The sequence below is a fragment of the Lutjanus erythropterus genome, chromosome 4 (assembly GCF_056507025.1).
Source record: "Lutjanus erythropterus isolate fLutEry1 chromosome 4, fLutEry1.hap2, whole genome shotgun sequence".
NCBI lineage: Eukaryota > Metazoa > Chordata > Actinopteri > Lutjaniformes > Lutjanidae > Lutjanus > Lutjanus erythropterus.
Window position 1 is genome coordinate 7,041,701 of NC_139320.1, and position 21,112 is coordinate 7,062,812.

The 21,112-nt window shown below is 38.1% G+C and overlaps 1 protein-coding gene across 1 annotated transcript in view; it reads right to left on the reverse strand.

Moving 5' to 3' along the window:
- The window catches only part of sorl1 (sortilin-related receptor, L(DLR class) A repeats containing), a 143,910-nt gene extending 123,443 nt beyond the window's left edge, over positions 1-20,467 (reverse strand). The window contains exon 1 of the mRNA XM_084716829.1: positions 20,123-20,467. Coding sequence (XP_084572955.1) covers positions 20,123-20,443 — 321 coding nt within the window. The 5' untranslated portion in view covers positions 20,444-20,467. The remainder of the gene's footprint in view (positions 1-20,122) is intronic.
- Between the last annotated feature and the right edge of the window lie 645 nt (positions 20,468-21,112).

A 21,112-nucleotide genomic window follows, 5' to 3' on the forward strand; every position in this document is an offset into this window, starting at 1 on the left:
CTGGTGATAATGGTAAGCATGTTTTACACTGCAGCTCCCACAGTTCTGTTTCAAAAGACAAATTAAAGTAACCATACCTTGAGCATCTAATCTGTCAAAAAAAAGCAACAGAAGACCAACTGTTGTTTAAGATGAGAGCCAATCATCTGACTTCTCTTGCATTGCAATAAAACGCCATCCTGTGGTTTTGCATTCTTTCAGTGTGATGAACAAGCAGTAGGAAAGGCTGCATTAGCTCTGATTTGACTGCAGGAGAGCTGTTAGTATGCAAGGAGGCAAAGCTTCTACTAAATGAATTCAATATCAAACAGTATTTAAAGTGCATATTGTATTGTTCCCTGTGAATCTCTTGTGCATGTGTAATGGGACTGCATGATGAACTGTATTAAAAAAAAAAATCACAATCTCATTCATACATCACTTCTATTTCACAATGCATTGATTTTGCTCTCAGGACTTTTGTAGCTTCTAACTGAATCTCTGGGGTTCGAAGTTAATTTTCTAACTTCTTTTTCCTGCATTGCTGGTTGTACTATTTTACTTTTTCATCTTTGCTTTCAGCAGATAGAAGTCATGTTAAATTACTGTTGATGAAAACCCAACATTTCCTGTTTCCAATGCTTCATAATAAAATCATTTAAGTAGCAAAACACTTTTACTTTTATTGTAAAGAATTTATAGGAAATAAAACATCTACTGTTTCACTGCACCATGACTCTTAAGAAGCACATCATGCATAGGTCGGTGTGTGATTATTTAGGCTATAACTTTACATTATTATCAATGCAAAGTGACAATATTGATCTATATAGTCATCTTTAAGATAAACCTTTATTTTGAAATTCCTGTGACATGCCTGTCTGGATGAGTTCAGTCATAAAACTGTTGAATCATAATTTATTTCCTATGACCCCTGAATTGAAATTATATCGTGGCAATCTTCTTCGTATTGGCAAATACTGTGTTTTTGTCCAATAAATCGATAAGATATTGTATTGTGATGGAACTTTTGCACCTGATTTGTACCTGTATAATCAATTCAGTGTTTGACCATACTCTGCATGATTCACTGCACTTGTATTCAGTGGGTACCTCTCCAAATAGTGGTGGAGGACTCCGCCATTCCCGCACTGGATTCAGATTACCTAAGCATTACATCATGATTAAACCACATTTGACGGTAGAATCGTCAGAATTGGTTGGTTTTTGATCAAAGTAACATACATAAGTTGCATAATGTGATTTCCACATTATTTTGATATCTATATGTTTATACATGGTAGCTGAATGAAGAAGAAAATACAAAAATACAGGCTACATTTTGTTCATATTTCACAATCCTACTATGACTGGGAAGCCCATACTAATTCTACAGATGTGTTTTAGCTACATTGATAGGGTTTATTATCTTAATGTTACCAAATGTTTGATCATATATTGAGCAATATGCTTGGCTCTATACATAGAAACACTATCTTTGTCAACCTTTGTCAACACTTCTGTAACTAGGAGGGGAAGATGTAGCCTAGTAACATCTGAAAACAGACACCTCCCCGTCTGTGCATAATAATTTAGTACAGTGATTAAGTGGCTGTGTCAGAGCCACGCAGTTGTCTGAAAAGACTGCCTTCAGCACCTTCAGGGTAAAAAGAATTCAGCACTGGCCCTTCCTATTTAGCATATTGCTTGTGCTGTTTTGTTTCTTTTCTTCTCCCCCCCGTCACTGCACTGCAACATGGCGGAGAGTCCAGAGGTGGCTCTATAAGTGGCAGAGAGGTGTTTCTTATCTGCTCCCGTCCATCAATCTCTGTGGCAGCTTTGTGGTCACTTGGGGAGTCGGTGGGTGTTAGGGGGAGGGGGGTGGGGTGGAGTCGAGCGCATCAAAGGCAGCCGACAAGGCTACTGTACCTCCACAGTCTCTGTCTCTCTCTATCTATCTCTCTCTCACTCACATGTATTATGCATTCTGTCTCACCAAAAGCTATCTTGTGCAAACCCTTCATACCTGACAGGATTCTGTAAACCCAGCGAACGAGTCACAAAGTGCAGAGGGGAGGGATTTGGCTCTTTTCATGATGGGTCACTCCTCAGGCAGACCTTGAGAGCCGACAGCCTGGAACAGTGAGTTTATCGCCATCTTAATAGTTCCCCACTCCCTCTGTAGTGGGGGGAGCGAGATTTATATCTGCACTGCCACATCCTGCTCAAATACGCAACACAATACAAACAACTACTTGGCAAAAAACCCGAAATTACTTCAGCTAGTACATATAAAGTACACCATGTATTAAATCATGCTTGAAAAATAAGAAAAATTGCTTTAGGCAAACTGGAAAATGAGTTCTTGGTTGTGGAAACCTTTGCTACACCACAGTAGAATAGATCTGAAATTAATTAGGTAAATGAGAGAAATTTAATTACAAACAATTTTGATAATCAAATAATCACCTCAGTCATTTTTTTAAGCAAAAATGTCAAACTTTTCTTAGTTTCAGCTTCTTAAATGTGAGGATTTCCAGATTTTTTTGTCTTTTCTGACAATAAATGAAGAGTCTCTGGGTGTTGGACTGTTGGTTGCACAAAAGAAACAATTTGAAGACGACACATTGGGCTCTGGGAAATTGTGCTGACAGTTTACCCAATTTTTGACACTTTTTTGAGACTAAATGATTACTAATTAATCATGAAAAAAATCACCAGATGAATTGATAATGAAAAAAAAAAATCATTGCGGCCCTAATGTCTATGAATGTTAATCATTTTCTGGCAACATGTAAAATAGGGCTGAATAATTAACTGAAATTGTATTGGAGGCGCTATTTTTTTTTACAGACATAAGAAAACATCTTTGTTTGGTAAAGATCCTTTAAATTTGTCTTAATTTTTTTTTCTTTATTTTTACAAGTCATACTTGTTTCATGAGTCTCAATGTTAGCTTAGCTCTTATTCTAGTTCTTTTCCTGAGGTGCTTGCAGTCCAGCTGGCTGGCTGGGCGACCAGTCTCAAGGTCCACTGAACTTAATCCGGTCCCTGTGCTTCCTTTTCTTATGTTAATGAGAGCATTTCTGTCATCTACTCTATATTTTTGTTTTCTGGGATGTAAGCTAGCTTTGCCGTCAATCTTTTAGCATTAACGTTACATCATGTATGCAGACGTTAAGAAATGTTACATATTTCAGACTCTTTTACAGGGTTCCAGTTTTAAAATGTGTCAGATGTAAACAGTAAAAAGTCAGCTGGAGATGGCCTTCTCAGATGACTTGAGGAGTTCAAGTATTAGCTTTAGTGTTAGCTTGTGACTTGACACTTGTGAAATCTGCTAGCAAGAGTTATCATTTTAGTCCACAAAATCCCCAATCATCGGCTAGAACTGAGACGCTGCCTCTCTGTGGAACCACAGACCTCGTGTTTCAACAACGACTCCTAATTTCGATGCTGAATCTGCCACCATTATCACTGTAAACTCCATATGTGCAGTGCGAGAATGGAAAACTTGACAGGCGTAGCAAAAGTAACTAAGAAAGGCGGGGCTTATCGAAAGGTCAAATGCCAGAGATATAATGCCACATGTTCTTCTTCCCTGGCAAAACCTGACACTTTATTACACCTCCTTAAATGTTAACAGCTGACCTCAAGTTTTCAGGAAATGTCACTGCAATGTCTTATGTAGAGTCTGCCCTCATTGAAGAGGTTGACAAAATATTAGAAACACCGCTCTACTTAATGCAGTACAGTTCAGCAGCACTGCAAACTACATCCTCCAAAATGAAGGTATAGTTGAATCAACTGTAACACTTTCAACAAAAAGTGAACATTATAATCTTTATGAAGGGAGGATTTACAGTAGGGCTGTTGTATCAGACTGCTCTAGCTTTAGCTTAGTGTCACTAAATGTACTGGCAACTGAGTTTTGATGATAACAGAACAAAAAAGAACAAAAAACTTCCAAATCAAACTAAGGAGGCAAAATCTGCAAAAGCTAATTTGCTTCCCTGCTGCCTACAGAGAACAAAACTCTTATTCAAAGAGAAATGTGACTTTCAGTGGAAAAAAAAGCAAAGGAGAAAGAATACAAAACGGTGGTGCAATCTTATACAATTAACTTTCAATGGAAATTACCAGCTTCCATTCTCCAACTAAATGGTTGGTACAAAAGGCGCCTCGTGACGATATTCTTGTCTGTCTGTCTTTTTCAGGATTACATCTGTGAAGCTCATCAGATTCCAATACTGGTGTCTATCAACAGATTTATTCTTTAAGATATTTCTTTATGTCTCTTCTAATGGGTTTTCATTGCACAATATGTTTTTTTTCAGCAGATATTGATTACTACACACACACGGCAGATACTGATAAAATAACTGATAAGATCAAATTTTTGTATCTTAAAAATAAGTTCATATAACTTCTAGTTTATGCACAGCTAAGGGTAAGAAAGGCTCAGATGTAGGGAGCAAAGATGGATGATTTAAAGACACTGTAAAGCAACAGTGTGTCACACCACAGAAATGTGTTATTAACCACCCAGACAAATCTGAATGATTCAAAATTAGGTCTCAAAATAATGACAAAATGAGCAGCTTTCTCTGCTCTGAAGCACAGGCGGCGTGTCCACCCCAATGTCTCAGTGTCAAACACCACTACGACCTGAAAACAACCTGCACGCACTTGCGAACTGGAACTGGGCGCGCTCGTGTGACGTTCAACTTGACCGCGGGATAACATTTGTACAAAATAAAATAATGCAAAAAATAATCAATTTTTGAAAATTTAATAATCGATTCATACTCGTCCATAACATAATCCCGATTAATTAATAATCGATTTTTTTCACCACCTCTACTCCACAATAGTTAGTTCTCAGTGTTTTCATGTTTTCAGCAACTATGCTCTAACATGTGTAATGTGTTTAGAAGAAAAATCCCCTTTTTCCCTTACAAGGACTGAACCAAATCTATCTGACATCACTATTTGCACAAAACAACATTCAAACTGGTCTGACTCTGATTCTCCAAATGTTAGGTTAGTTTTTCTAGCAAAGTTATTCAAAAAAAAAATTAAAATGAAATACAATTTGTCAAATATTGTCAGATATTAGATATTATTTTGACATACATTTTGCCTTTAACAAATACTGCACCTCTTGAGATTTGAAAATTGCAGAAAGTCATATTGCATTTTCAATAAAATTTCAATTAATTGTGCAGCCCTATTCATCATGCATTCCTAATATCTGTTCAGTTTTTCTTGTCAGCACAGGTGAAATGGGCAAAAGTGGCTCCTGTGTTAAGGTCCAATGAGTCCCTAAAGAAGCAATTTGGAAAAGGGCCACAAAGCCTTTTAGAAACCCTTAAGTGATCCCTTTAAAACCCAGTTTTGTCTCCACATATTCACATAAACAAATAATAATTGAAAATGTGTTATGACACTTTATAATTATGTCCAGCTGGACTAAGCCCTAAGTCATATTGCTGTCTTAAGTCATGTCACAGTGATTTCAAATTAAATAACCTTTTTAATGAAAAAAAATGTTTTTAGAGACATTTCCAGAAATGCCTTTTTATCCTCAAAACTCTCACTTGTGACAAGCAGTTGTGTTAAAGGAGCAGAGATATGTGTCATAACAGAGGTGATTTTGGATGATTCTTGGAAAAGGTCAAAGCTGATTCAAAGTGCTGACTAGCTAATTGAGATTCTTTAGCATGTCTAGCGAGATCCAAGCAAGTGCGGTTTTCCAGAGACAGGTGTGTAGTGATCGATGAACAGACAGGGAGGGGGCGGGGGACCAAAAATACAAAATTAAATTTCTCCCTTCTGGTAACGGAGTCTTTCTCCTCAAGAGAACACACAAGACATCTCATTAACAAAGCACAGCCTTAGTAAAAAAATAATAAAAATAATTAAGTCGGACTTTAAAGCGATTAATAAAGGCGCCAAGTTGTGCAGGAGCAGTTGAAGCAAGCGCAGGTAACGAGCAGCTCATTAACAGGAGAGCCTTTGATGGGCTCCTGGGTTCTGCTAATGATTTCTCTTTGCTGCACGGGCTTTAAATAGGACTGTCTGGGTTAAATGGATTTGTATCCATCAGGTTAGCAAAAGATAATTTTTGTTCTGCCACTACACTACACTACACAGAGAACTCTGATTACACACAGAGTTGATGAAATTCATTAAAAGGAATGCGCAAATATTCTGCAATCCACTTTTAAACACAAGGCATCAAGTTATCAGTTTATCAGTTAGCTGATGAACAACAGGTGTGGGGTTTAATTAAAGCTGTGCTACAAATATAATTAAAATGACTTATTTAGAGAAAAAGAAATCGTTTTCCTATCAGGCAATCAGGCTTTTCTCATTTATACTGATTGTTTATTTCAATTTTTATATCACTGTCATTAATCTTCTGTTTTTAATTAGCAATATTAGCAATGAAATAAGTATTTACCTGCAGAATATTCTGTCTGAAAACAGATGAAAAGGTAAATACAGTAAATCTAAAGTAACAATTATTTTCATCATCAATTAGTTGTTTGCAATATAAAATGTCTGAAAATGGTGCAAAATGTCAATCAGTGTTTCCAAAAGCCCAAAACACCGTCCTCAGAGTCAACTGTTTTGTCAACAACCCAAAGATATTCAGTTTACTGTCATAGAGGTGTAAAGAAACCAAAATGTATTAACTTTAAAGAAACTGGAATCAAAGAATTTTCTCTTTTCTTAAAAAATTACTAAAACCACCAACTGATCAATTATAGTCGATTAATACTCGAATAATCAATTAATCGTTGCTTGACTGTTTAAGAGATCTGGCTCCCCTTCCATTTTGGCAGAATTCCACCAGCCTTGGATTAGGTTCAGCCAATCACAACCGGTTATCTAAAAAGTCACAGGTTCTATATAATGATTGACAAAGTAGCATCACCGGTCCAGGTTTGAAAAAGTCACATTTTGCTGTTTCATTTCGCTGCTCTGATTGGTTGCAGGTCTAGCCAACTGCCTCCAGTCAGGAAGTCTGTCCAGCAAAACATATTTTAGTGTACTGTTTAGCTGTAATATGAGAAAGATTGTGACCCGGTGGTAGGGTTGGGCCAATGGATGATGCCATCATCCATCAGGACGGCTGACAGCCATCAACCTCTGAGCCCTTGACCATCAGAACATCATGATTTAAAAGCTTTCTGTATTCAAGGAAGTGTGTCTCCTAAGAGTGGACATACTTGTTTAGGTTCTCTCTCACATGTGAAAAACGGAACCTAAAGAGAAGTTGCTGCTGTTGTTCATTGCACTATGTCTCCATGTTGTGTTTATTATTTTCTTTCTTCTTTCTCTAATACAAATAAGTTTTGGACAGGGTGCCAAGACAAAAAACATTTTTGCCTCAGTAACAAAGTCATCATCCATCACTGTGGACATTATCATAAGCTACTTTGGAGAAATCGCCCATGCCATCTAGCATGTCAGGTTACTTTATCAGCGTTAATTTCAAAACTGGAAACTTTTTTCATAACAAAACTGACTAAAACATGACCTTTGAAAACAACTATGACAAAATATATCAGGCCTATATTTTTTGTCAATGAATAACTCAAATGACTCAAATTAATATAGCTTATATGTTTGTCTCAAGACTAAAACTAAATCAAAAACAAGTGCTAAAACAAATCACGCTAAATGGCATGTGTGGTCCCTGATGCTTACAAGCTTATTTGTTTTGCATCCCAAGTAGGCGAGCAATGCTTTTCCTGTCACTAACAAGCCATTACATGCAACTGAGAAATTGGCCGCATTCCTTATTTGTGCTTGGATCCAAATAAAAAGCCTCCAGTCTTGTCTAGCTGCAGGGGCTTCAACTGGCTGTCTGACAACAGTTAAAAGCCTCATCAATATATATTGATTATTTGGGATGGAACCAATGCCATTTCAACTTTCAGCTTCAGTGTTTAATATTCTCAAAGTACATAAGGTGCCATGGGATAGTGTTCATAAACAGCATGAGCAGGCCTCGATGTAATACAGCAAACCACTGTGTTAGTCATCCAGACCAGACAAGTGCAGGTCAGACGTATCTCATCAGAGGATTAGCAATGTAACTGAAACTTACACCACCAACACAGTTAAATAAACTCCAGACAATGCTGCAAACCCATCTGTTACAACGAGCTACAAGATCCTTCCCAGGGTAAGTGTGGGCACATGTACAGTCTGCATCATTTCCCATCATCCCACTGGAAGAGTACCTCAGCTTGTTGGAGTCAGTCCACAACTCGGCTCATTTCAAGTCTTTGCATCTCTGAGCCTTAAAATCCTATTTTTGTTCATCCAAGAAAAACATCTGCCTGCAGTAAGATCATTTAGCGTGTTGTCAGGCAGGTTCTCTTGTTCTTTCAGAAACGTCTGGAAACAAGAATTTCTAGTAATTATTCATTTATAATTTTACTGTCTTCAAAAGGACACATCAGTTCAAGACTGGATTGCAAAGCTTCTGAAAGGGACACGATCGCACCAAGCTGATGCTGTAAAGACACAGCATTAGCGTTAGTATTAACTTAATGTTAGCCTTTCCAGCTCAGCTTACTTTGAGGCTAACCCTGTCACCTTTACCGTAATTGGCTACCACAGACGAGACTTTTATGCTACAACAAAATCCAATGTCAGGTAATTATTAAAGCAGTCGTGGTAAACATCCATCCTGCTGTTGCTTTGTCACCACAGTAAGATAAGATCACAGCCCTAGTCACGATTTTAGTGGGAATGATTATATTTTTTAATTTAATTTTCATGGGTAAAAATATATTAAAGAAATTATAAGCCCATGATTTGGGTATTGCACTTTGCCATACAGCAATTTCAATTACATTTTGATTAACTGTTCAGCTCTACATGGAACTAGATAGCACTCAGCTTGTTGTGCTAAAAACACACAAAAAAATGTATCTGAACTCAAACAAAACTCAACAGTAATGTGTCTTTCTAGAATCCATTCCATTCCAGTTATGCAAGATAACCCACAGACGTTGTGAACAGGTTAATGTTAATGATTTTGTTTCTATTGGACTACACTGTAAAGAAGTGTGCATCTACTCAGACATGAGTGGTTCATGCTCATGACAGCACAGGGTATAAATATTAATGGTGTCCTCCCGGGCTGGGCTTTAACCTCTCACCCATGAGTAGATACACACTTCCTTCTGTGCAGTGATCCGATTGGTGGGTGTAGTTTAGTAGAACGAAAATGGTGGCAACAAAACTGCTCACAGCAAGGTCTGTGGATTATCTTGAGAGATTAGGACTGGGCCATAGAGCTGAAAAACTGCTTAATTTATCAATAATCACTGAAATCAACTGTCTTACTTTGAAAGTAACCAAGTTATTTATCGTCATACAGCTAACACATTTTAAATTTCTTTACCACCTCATTCTCTCACTCCACACTGTTTCTGATGTGTCATATGTTGACTGGTGCAACTGAACAACATGAATGTTAAGTGATTGGCTGTTTGTGTGTCACTGGAAGATGGATCAAGGGATATGACAGGCCGTTTATGAGCCAGGATGTATTTGTTAGGTGCTTTCATGATAGGGTTTCAAAGCTATATTTTATTGAACAATTTCCTTACTGCTTTTGATAAAGGGTTTATTGCCAATACATATCACTGTTGTTTTATTGTCCAGGCCTAGCCATGATTTCTGGAATCTAGTTCCATTATATTCAAGAGAAGGCAGACATCTCTACTGCTGATATCTCCAAAACTCTGCAACTCACACCAAAACAATCCAGATGGATAACACTACAGGGAAGAGGAAATAAGGGAAAAGTGTGTTTTTGATTTTGGGTTGAACCACTGTCCCTTTAAAACAAGGCAGAAATGGGCAGATTTCTGCATTAACACCAAGAAAATGTCACTTAATTTGACTTGAGAGGATTTTTTGCAGCTCAGGCTTTAGCAGCAGATTTGGAAACCACTCTTTTGCTATCTGCTGCATTCCTCTCCTTTCTTCCCACCCTTCTGGCACTTTGATATCCTATTGGTAGCATGGAGGAGTTGGGCTCTGTGTCTGGTACTACCAAGGAGCGGAACGGAGCAACAATACGCTTGGGCATTTAGCCTACACCCCTCCCCTCCCTCCCTCCACCCCCCCTTCTCCTCAGCTCAGAACTCTCCATTATTCAACCATGGGGGGATGAGAGGGAAGAGGGAAAGGGGAGGTGGGGCAATCATGGCCAGGAGAGCATCGGCGGCAGAGCCGGTCTCAAACAATGACATCACCTCTGCAGGACTGGCAGGCAGTGAAAGCTCGCTGTGCGCTCACCAGGCGCCGAGCACTCTCCAGTTTGCATGTGTAAGTTAGCCTGTGCTGTTAGCTATCAGCGCACAATTGAGCCACTGTCCTCAAAATGTGACAGTGAACGGGTTCTTTTCAGGTTAGCCTTTACTGTTGATGAAGCCAGACAGCAAAATAAGACTTACAGTAGGGTAAGGTAGGAAGAAGGGGGCAAATTTGCTATGCATTTGTGTAGATTAAGCTGAATGTTTACCAGGCTTTAATGTAGGGCTTGTTATTGTGTGGAATGAAGGCACTCGATAGAAAATTATAAATATTATATTCAAGTTCTTTAAGGCTGAATGAGAAGTGGGCTAAAGTTGCTCCACACCAAGAAAGCTCTGCTTGAAATGTCTTGACAGCAGCTGCACAAACTCAACCAGACAAAAACTAATGAAGATGTTTTCATACTGGAGCTAAGTGCTGTGTTACAGCACACACGCACACACACACACACACTCACTCACTCACTCAGTCGGTCGGCTGTTATGCCTCCAGCCCGAGCTCTGGGAGTTAAGAGTGAGAGTCAGTGATGAATTTTAAGGAGGCTTTGAGAATCAGAATCCGCACGCAAGCGTTAAGGGTAAAGATGTGTGGCGTGGGTTATGGAGGTGTGCGAGAGTGTCAGAAGGAGTGTGTCTGGCGCTTTGAGGATGTGGCTCATAGGAGATTGAATGCTGCTGTAAACACGGCTCCAACTCCCGGTGATTTACTGTCACTCAGTTGGATTTTACAATCGCTCAAATGCAGTATGCAGTCACTCAAATGCACACATATACACAGCTCTCACACAGAGAGGCAGTCGGGAAGATTCTGTTATTGTGGCAAAGATGCAACGACAAGCATGTGATTGTAAGACTGTGTGCAGGTTGTTAAAGAAAAAAAAATTAGGCTATTTTGAGTTTTTTTTCTGTTTGACTTGGTATCAAAATACCATTTAAGCTGATTTTTAATAAATAATGAAATAGTAGGGTTTTGTTCAAAAAAGACTTGTTTCAGAGTACTGCTTTTATCTATTTATTTCAGGGACTTTTATTTCCTAATTTCCCAGATCTTTTAATGTACATTTGCAAATGCAAATGAAGAGGGTGTGGTTACCTCACTGATTCAGATGCCAGTGTGGCCAGATTGGATGAAATAAGTAAATAAGGAAATAAATGTACCCTGAAATAAATAAAAGTAATCCTATATATATATATATATAAAAAAGCTATTTTTTGTTTATTTATTTAATATGGACTAAAATGGCATTCCATACAAAAGAGGTATCAAGTATTGTTTACTGTCGGGATCCTGCATCACCTCGTCAGGGTTTATTTCTCAATAATGGCCTCCTCACTGTACATTATCCTGCTTATTACATAGTTACTTACCAAAACAAATCAATAAATTGACAAAAAATATTGATTTTAAAAAGGATTTTGTTGCTTTAAAAATTACTTTATTGCTCCTCCAGTCTATGATTGAAATTGTGTCCATAGCAATGGCCTGTTATTCATTACAACAGTCTGTTATTAAGAAATAACATGCTATAGATTACTGTATGGTACTATAAGTTTTTAACAAATATATGTAATAAATACTACTGAATATATACAGCGAGACTCCCATTAAGACCTCACGGTGTCTATGAATCTTGCTTTAGAGGAGCATGAGTCATGAATTTTAAGGTGATAACATGTATTTTCAGCTTACTTCACTGGCTCTAGGAGGCAAAAACAAAAATCCAGTTTAACGGTTGAGTTTCTTGGTACGTTCAGCCATGCTGACTATAATTACTCACGCTATCGATAATCCATTCAACTCTCTAAACAAACAGAATGTTGATGCTGGATATGACAAACCCTGAAAACTTGCATCTACTGTAGCATGTAAAGAAATGAAAATGAAAACACAACACACCCATCCCAACACCCTGACACCACGCTACATTAGCACCCCTTCCGGCATTAGCAGCTGATGTTGATACTGACAACGCTGATGATGCTGCATGTGTGGTAGATGCTTTAAGGAAGTGGCCACAGATTCAGTCATGCTATGTGATGTCTGAAAAAACTATATTTAATAGATATGAGCAAATTTATTTATATGTCAGTTTTTTGAATTACTAGAGAAATTTTGGTGCTGTAATGAAATGTTCCTGGACTTACATACCACAACACACAGTACAAATTTGTACATTCTCACTGTGTGGCTTCTTACTGTTTATTTACACTCCACAGAAGTGCAAGCACACAATGATTAAGAGAGCTAATTGTAACATCAGGAGACTAGAAATAGCAGTGACACCGTCTCTGAACAATAACAACAACAACAGCTGGTACAACAGCAGATAGAAGGATTTAAGGCGATTTGACTTGTCATTACTCCTCTCCTGTAGCCACCAACCAGTCCTCAATTTCTAAACAGCTGATTATAAGATGTTGTTAACACAGAGACAGAATAAACAGCTAAATAAACTAGAAAGCTAATTAAATCAGCACAAACAAGCATGTTAAATTTATATCAGCAACTTGCAGGAAAAGGACAAACATTTTCAATAAACTACACAATGTTAAACCAGTGACATAAATGAATGATGACCAACACGTGACCAGCGCTGAAGCCACGACACGATAACAACCCTGCAGTATGTTCTATATTTACAAATTCTTGAAATTGAACTCTGTGATCAACTTTTTGTCAATATTAAGAAATACATTTTAAAAAAATCATATGATTAAATTGTGCAAAACACACAAATGAGCCAATAATTAGAGAACAATTTGTTTCTGTTCTTTTCACTGCGATTTCGACCAATCACGAACCCCCCATCTCTCTTAAGCTAGCAAGCTAAACCTGTTAGCTAGTGCAACAATATCCACAATTAAATAAAAAGTAAGTCCAATAAACCTCTGTTACTATGAAAATAAGAATGTGAACCACAATTACATAATAATGAGATGACTTTTTGCAATTGATTTAATTATTTCGCAAAAAAAGTTTTAATTTATATATTTTACGCAATTTACTCATGTGATTATTTGTTCCATAATAACTTACTTATTTAAAATTGACCACTTTGTGCTTCATCATTCTGGAGGAAAGAAATCATCAACTATTTTAATGATCCTTTAATAGGCTTTTTATCTCTCTCATTTTTTGTTTGTTTGTTGTTGTTTTTTTGGCAGAAGACATGCTGATGTCACAGCAGTTAAAGGAACGGTGTAGGCTAAATAATAAATTAATTCCATTTCGCTGCTTCAGTTTCAGGCTACTGGTTTGTTCATGCTGGTTCACTATCACCGAAGTTTCAAGAGCTACAGAAGCCAGTGGAACAGAGGCTTGTCCAGACATGACTGTCATGGCTTACTGGGACACTTGAATAGAACAGAGCCATCATTAATGTTATTAGTAACACCTGTGCTTTTCGTACTAGTCAAAAAGGGCTTTTAATCTTTTAAAGCAAACCCCTCAAACTTATGAATTTCTCAATTTCTCAGACATGCCTGCAGCAGCATAGGATGACTGAAGGAGGACTGGTAAAGTTTTTAGGTATACAACTAAAAAATAAATAAATAAATAAATTTAAAAACAATTTTAAAAAACATGGGAAAAATTCGGCATAGGCGAGTTTATGGATGTGACTGAAGTTATGATGAGCTGTGATTTCTGTGTTCACAAAGAAATTATTCTTTAACTTCGGGGTCAACCAGGGTAAAATCAGGGTCAGTGTTTTAATTCCCCATAGAAGGTGACGTAGTGGAGCTGATTTGTCCAATATGGATCGTAAACACCTCTTTTTTTCCAAATGATTGGTGAAAGCAGTTACCAGAAGCTAGTGGAACAAAGACTAGCTTGGTCAAGGCAGGAATATTGCGGCATTTTTCCAACTAATACTAAGAACATGGAATAGGGGATTATTGTTGTTTGGCCATTGGCCTAACCCCAAGGACGGGACTGGAGAACTAGTTCCAAACTGTCCAATTCATCTGAATTACATGTGTTTGAGCTTGTCAGCTCCTTTCATCAATACCAGCATTGCATTGCGCATTGCAAAACACAACAATGTCAAACGCATGCATCTACACTGCTGGAAACTTACCAGAAGCGTGGCAAAGAGGAAGAAACAGTCCAAAATATGGCATCATTTCATAAAGAAAGAGGACACTGATAGCTGTAATGTCCGTAGAATAATTATTTCAAGTAAGGGTGGAAACACTGGCAATATGCTGACACATCTCTCTGTGAAACATGGGCTTAAATTACATAAATTTAAGCCCCTGTGTATTCCATGTATTCAGTTTTATAGTGTATTAATTATTTTAAGTAAGCACTTACATAATGCACTTTTATTTATTTATTGTTTTTAAGATTTTGTTTGTTATTATATTGAGTTTACTGAACATGAAATAATGGGCTTTTATACTTACTGTATATACTTATATTATATACTGTATTACACTCATTTATTCATCTCTGTTAACTTGTGATGAGAGATTAATGAACATCCTGAACTGCATTTACTCAAAATATTTGAGTTTGTTTAATCAATAATTTTAATTTAACTGTAATCATAGAGTATATGTAACACACACTCCAAGTATTTAAACTTTTTTGAGTACTGTGGACTTATTTGGGTTTACAGTGTATTTGACACTTTGCATATAAATGCCACTGCTGTCTGACCGAGCAGCACGTCCATTACCAAGGGTAAATATCCTGTCCTAATAACATCAGCAGTACACAGGCAGGCTGAGCACATTTTTTTCTTTGGCTATAAGAACCTAAATGAAAACAAACGCTGTACAAGTATTCTTTCACTTCATCCATTTTCGATGATGGCAGACAGACTGTTGCTAAAGCTAGCTTGGCTCGGGATGGGACTCGAGAACCGGTTCCTGCTGAGAACTGGTTCCAAATTAAACACCAGTTCAACAGTGGAGCTTTTGTATACCCGAGTTGAGGGTTGCAACTAACAATTAAATGTACTATTGATTAATCTGTCCATCATTTTCTCTATGAATTGATTAGTTGTTTCATGCATAAAACGTCTGGCTGAAATCATAGTTTTTGGACATTTTTGTGTAACAAAATGACTCTACCTGAGTCACATGTGTGCCTTTTTGTTATTCTGTTTCTGCCCCTGTGTTCAGACTCACAGATAGTATACTACAGCCACTACTAAACCTAAGAATGCCATGGCCCAATTTGTAATCTGAAAATCTTTTGGGACCCACCAAAACCTTTAATCACAATTCTGATCAACACCTAAGACTAATTGTACCAATGACAAGATATAAGATACGTTCTGGTGTTAAAGTGACAGGTCACCAAATATGGTTCAACACCTGTTAAACTAGCTCCGATAAATGTAACTTTTAAAATGAATCTTATGTATTTCCCGGTAATTTCAAATTTATAAAATTGAAACTTAAAAAACATTTTATTTATCCATTTTTCATGACCTCTCAAGGCCCACCTGCAGGGTCTTCAGGGCCCACCAGTGGGCCCCAGCCCACACTTTGAGAATCACTGGTCTAATAAAACCGTTGTGCTGAAACTGAAAACTTGTGTAGGCCTACTTTCTTCCCATGCAGAAAACTGATCAGGGATCAATAAGGGCATTGATAAAAAAAAAATCGGACCCATAAGCACAATCGATGATGGCACTGGTATCAAGAAAATCCTATCAATGCCCATCACTGGTTAAGAACTCCAAACCAAACCCAATCACCATATATGGACAGACAGGACTAGGAACTGATAACAAGTTGCCTTGGTGATGGCTGTTCCAGGAAGTGTCCACTGTTGGGCTACCAGAAGATTTTAGGGTTATTTCAGGCAAGTAAACTGCCATGGGCAAGCATGCTTTCCTGCAGGAAATCTTAAGATATGCATTTTATGATATTAAACTTAATACTTTTAGGTTTGGGGCTGACAAAACAAGACAGTTAAAGACATCACCTTGAACTTTTAGACATTTTGCTGGGCATTTTTCACTATTTTCTGATATTTTATTGACACTGCAATCCTAAATTATACATAACAATTAAATTTTGCTTTGCTGTTATTTGATGACTGCTAATAAATACAACAATTTGTATACGGGCAAGTAGGTTGCAGACCCATTAGCCTGATTGGGAAAGTGGGAAAAAAGCATTAATCTTAAACCCTGTATTTACACCCCAACATGTGAAACAACACTTAACAGCTGCAACTATGACTTGGAGTGACACTTGGCAGTGGAAAGAAGAAATCAAACCTAGCATGTGATCATGTGATCAGAGGAGCTGCTGGTCAGTGAGATCACCTGGCTAAACTTTGGTTGGAGTGACACAAATTCACCACAGCTCCACCCTGTCCTTACAAAAATGTAGTCATTCTTCATCCTTGCCCTGACTCTACCAGTCTTACAAGAGCCGTGTTAAAACCTGAGTCAGACAGGTCAGTTGCCCACAGATTAGGTCAAGGGAAGAATGATTAAGTATTCAAACTGTACCCCACTCAAACCAAGCCATTATCTCTAATTACAACGCCTGCTCAAGCTTCTTAACAAGTCCAGTCATACCGCTACAAGCCTACAGGGACGACGAGCTTGTGGGGGGGGGACGACACTTGACAAGCAAAGCATTTAATAACAACCTCCGCCAGCCACATCTTTCACAGGCGACGAAACCTGATCCTGAACTGACTCTCTGGAGGCTATTTGTCCTGTTTGCTGTGTTTGGACTGCGGGTGTCACCAGACAAGAAAGCGGCGGTCAGCATGAGACAGCAGGATGATGACGGATGATGGAGAGAAACACTTCCCTCTGCTCTCCTCTTCTCCTCTGCCGAGCTCATTCTGGGCTTGTCAACCACAAACACCCACACTGTTTTCCTTTGTCTGTATCATCTGACCGGTCCTCTACGATTTGCTCCCCTCTTTTGCATAAAGATAATTCTCATCTGTTCTCACCTTCCTCATCTGGCCCTTCAGTGGCCCCAGATCAAGTCAAACTTCTAAATAGGGTCTAGGATTTTCATCATCCATTAATCTGCACTTTATTTAGTTGATTAATCAATTAATTATTTGTAAGAAAATGCTGGAAAATATCCATTGCACTTTTCTGGACCACAGGGTTTCATATTTATATTACTTATTTTACTAAACCTGCAGTCAAAAACCCTAAAATATACAGTTTACATTCTTATCATACCAAGACAACCTACAGATATTCACATTTGAGAGGCTGGAACCACTGAATTTATGTCATGTTTGCTATAAAAATGACTAATTGCTTATCAAAGTTGTCGAGGATCTGCTAGTAAACTAATCCTCTGTAGAACAGCTCTAACCTTTGAGCATCAATTTCCCCTTTGCAATTCCAGCCAACTTGTGTTCATGGCGTAACCAACTAACAGGTTGCAAGACCAGTTTCTGAAAGTTTCACACTGACCCTGCGATAAACTTTCATTTCCTTTCTCAACATGGAGGTGAAATGTTTCCCAGGCGTTTCATCAAGTCTGTTACAGTTTTTTTTGAGATGCTTCATTATACATCTGCCATCACAGTGTTGTCTGAAAGTGTTCAATCACTGTATCACAATGCCGGGAGGTGAGGAAAGTGCAACAAACAGTGCAAGACAAAGAATGACAAAATGAAATGGCTCCACAGTTTATGACAATGATATACAAGCACCACAGCTAATAATCACATATATACCACTACTGAGGATGATAACAATTAATCCACAATCAATTCATCGGTTGTCAAGAATATGGCAGATGAAGTAAAATTTTAAAGACCTACTATCAAATAAAGATATGAAATTTAACAGATTATCTTATGAGCATGCTCAAAAATGCTATGCAATATTCAAATACATGTGTAGGCCTTTACGTGTGTGTAGCATACACAATACGTTTCTGTGGAAATAAAGCTTTTATTGTGGAGGAAAAGAACATTTGGTATTGTTTGGTACAAATTTTTAATGTTTTTTTTAAGAACAATTAATCAATTAATTGATTGTTAATGTTACCAATGATTGATTTACAATTTGCACTCAGCAAAGAGCACTGAATCACACTGAACAAGAGGGGAATAAAGATAACTATGACACCAAGAGTGGACTTCCCAAAAAATAAAAAGAAAATAAAAAGAAATGCAGTTATATTCAATCAAGTGTGTTTACGTAAGAGTTTGACCCACTTAAATGGGCAAATTTAAGATAGAGTCTGGACAAACAATGGCAGCAGCTGTTGGACTAGTACAAAGGTACAAATCAGGAGGAAAATATTTACTTTAAAATTTAGAAAGAATGGGGTTAGTGACCTGGAGCTGGCACCAGCAGACTGAGGTCTGTCATGTGTGCAGAGACCTCCACACCAAACCCCACTCAAAATTTGGCTGTTTTATGGGGATTTGGACGATTGAAATATTTGACACTTACTGTAAGCTCAACTTTCACCTAATTTACCACAAAAAACTTAAATTGTGATTTGACTGCTACAGACTGTCATTGTATTAAAATACATCTCTTTTTGGGGAACTTCATGTGTGCTACATTAACACCTGACTGCTAGCAATTAGGAAAATGTCTTGGTTCATTTACTGGCAGGTGTGTACAGTATCTGATGATGAACAGAGCCTCTGAATGACCTTATATTTGAATGACGTTTGAGCTGCTTTTCATATCTGGGGTCCTCGTTTGAGAAGCGTGTATCTTAACACAAACTTTATACTTGAATTTCAGCACGACATCCTCTTAAGGCAGAGGGTAAAAGGAAAACAACAGCTTGAACCATTTGTTTGTCACCTTGCATAAGCACCACTCGTCTCTCCACTTTCTCTTCTACAGAGATTACAAAATCATGTTGTTTGGTTTCCTTGTTTATCAGTGGACATACGCACCTGGTAGTGCAAACCAGATAAGGTTTTCACAATCTTGAGGTTTTTATGGCATGAATTTAAAAATGAAAATTCAGTCATTATCTGCTCAAATCTCACAAATAATGAAAGTGAATGGTGACCAGTTTTTAAACATAAAAAACAACCAAGAAACAACATGAAATGCCTCCATACTGCTCATCTGGTGTAATCGAAGTCTCCTAAAGCCCTGACATGCTGTTCACTTTCATGCACACACCGTCACACTACACACACCCAGTTCAGACAGTGTGCACGCGCACATGAACATAGTGCCAAGCTAAGGATCTGCAGTGAAAAATTAGGCTGAAAACATGGTGTAAATGACCTCTTTCAAGTCAACTTGGCATGTCAGGGCTTTAGGAGACTTTGATTAAACCAAATGAGCAGTATGGAGACATTTTAGGGGTTTTCTTTAGTTGTTTTTTTCACGTTTGAAAACTGGTCACCACTAACTTACAGTGTTTAGAAGAGGTTGTTTTGCTGTGAAACTCCAGCAGGGATTTGTGGACTAAAAAACTAAACCCAACCTTCAATTGGCATGAGGTCGAGTAGACAATGACTGAATTTTTATTTTTGGGTGAACTATCCCTTTAATTAATGTTCAGTGAGCTGTTCCAGCTACATCACCAGGTGAACCGACCGACTCCGACAACGTCTTGTGTTTTGTTCACTGGGTTATGTCGCTCTGAGGTTAAACAGGTCACTTTGAGCCTCTTTCTCTCCAAACAACGGCGGACACATTCAGGTCTACTTCAGCATAAGGTGCAAGAAATGATGTGACTGTTCAGAAAACAACGCTGGGGCTTGCGTAATTTCTTCAAGACATCCTTGCCAGCTAAGGGCAGCCTGAGGTGATGCACAGTGTTAAGGTTTAACAGAGCAGTATCGCTGAGATGCACTACATTACCTGTCCGTACACCTTCGGCATGGTCGATTCACCGGTGCTCCGGCGGCTTCGATGCTGCGGGAAGGCGCCGGAGTCCGACCCGCCTTCAGCGGCTCTGCGAGCGGCCAGAGGCAGCGCTGGAGCCGCGGCGCCTCCTCCGTCTCCGTCCGCTAATTCCTCGTTCGCTTCTATCGTGAAAAACCCCCTGTTTTGCGGCAGCATGTAACGCTGCTCCGGGTGAAGACGAAGGGTCGACGAATTTATTCCAGCGACCCAGAGGACTATTAAATATAACGAACACCGAAGAGAGCGCTGCATCTCGCCTGCCTGTGATATCGCCATGTTTGTGTATGTTTGGTTCTGGATTAGGTAAGACTGAAGAGCTCCTTCTACTGGCAGTGATGCCCCTGATGCTGCATTCACAAACCATGGGAATGTCGGGAAGGACTAGACTTCTCAGTTCAAAACATGCCTCAGTACTACACACAAAGGCAGTAAACATGCCTTCGATGCTCAACACTGCGACTGCTTTTATTAAGGGACAAACGTCGAAGTGGAAAGCACAAAAAATACGAGTTTAGAAAAAAGGCATAAACAAATATATAAAATAAACAATAAATAATACAATAATTAGTATATATAAACACATGTATACAATATGTATATATATGTGTGTGTGTGTGTGTGTGTATATATATATATATGTGTGTGTGTGTATATATATATATATATATGTATATATATATATGTATATATATATATATATATATATATATATATATATATATATATATATATAGAGAGAGAGAGAGAGAGAGAGATACAGTATATATAAACACACATACAACAATCAATTGATAAATTGCACATCAAAGCAAGGACAATCTAAAATAAATCTACAACAACGTCATGAAACACTTAGAGCTGCAACAACTGATCTATTAATCAATCATCAATTAACCATTTATTCAATTATGAAAAGTATCTTTGGTTGCAGGCCTAAAAACATTA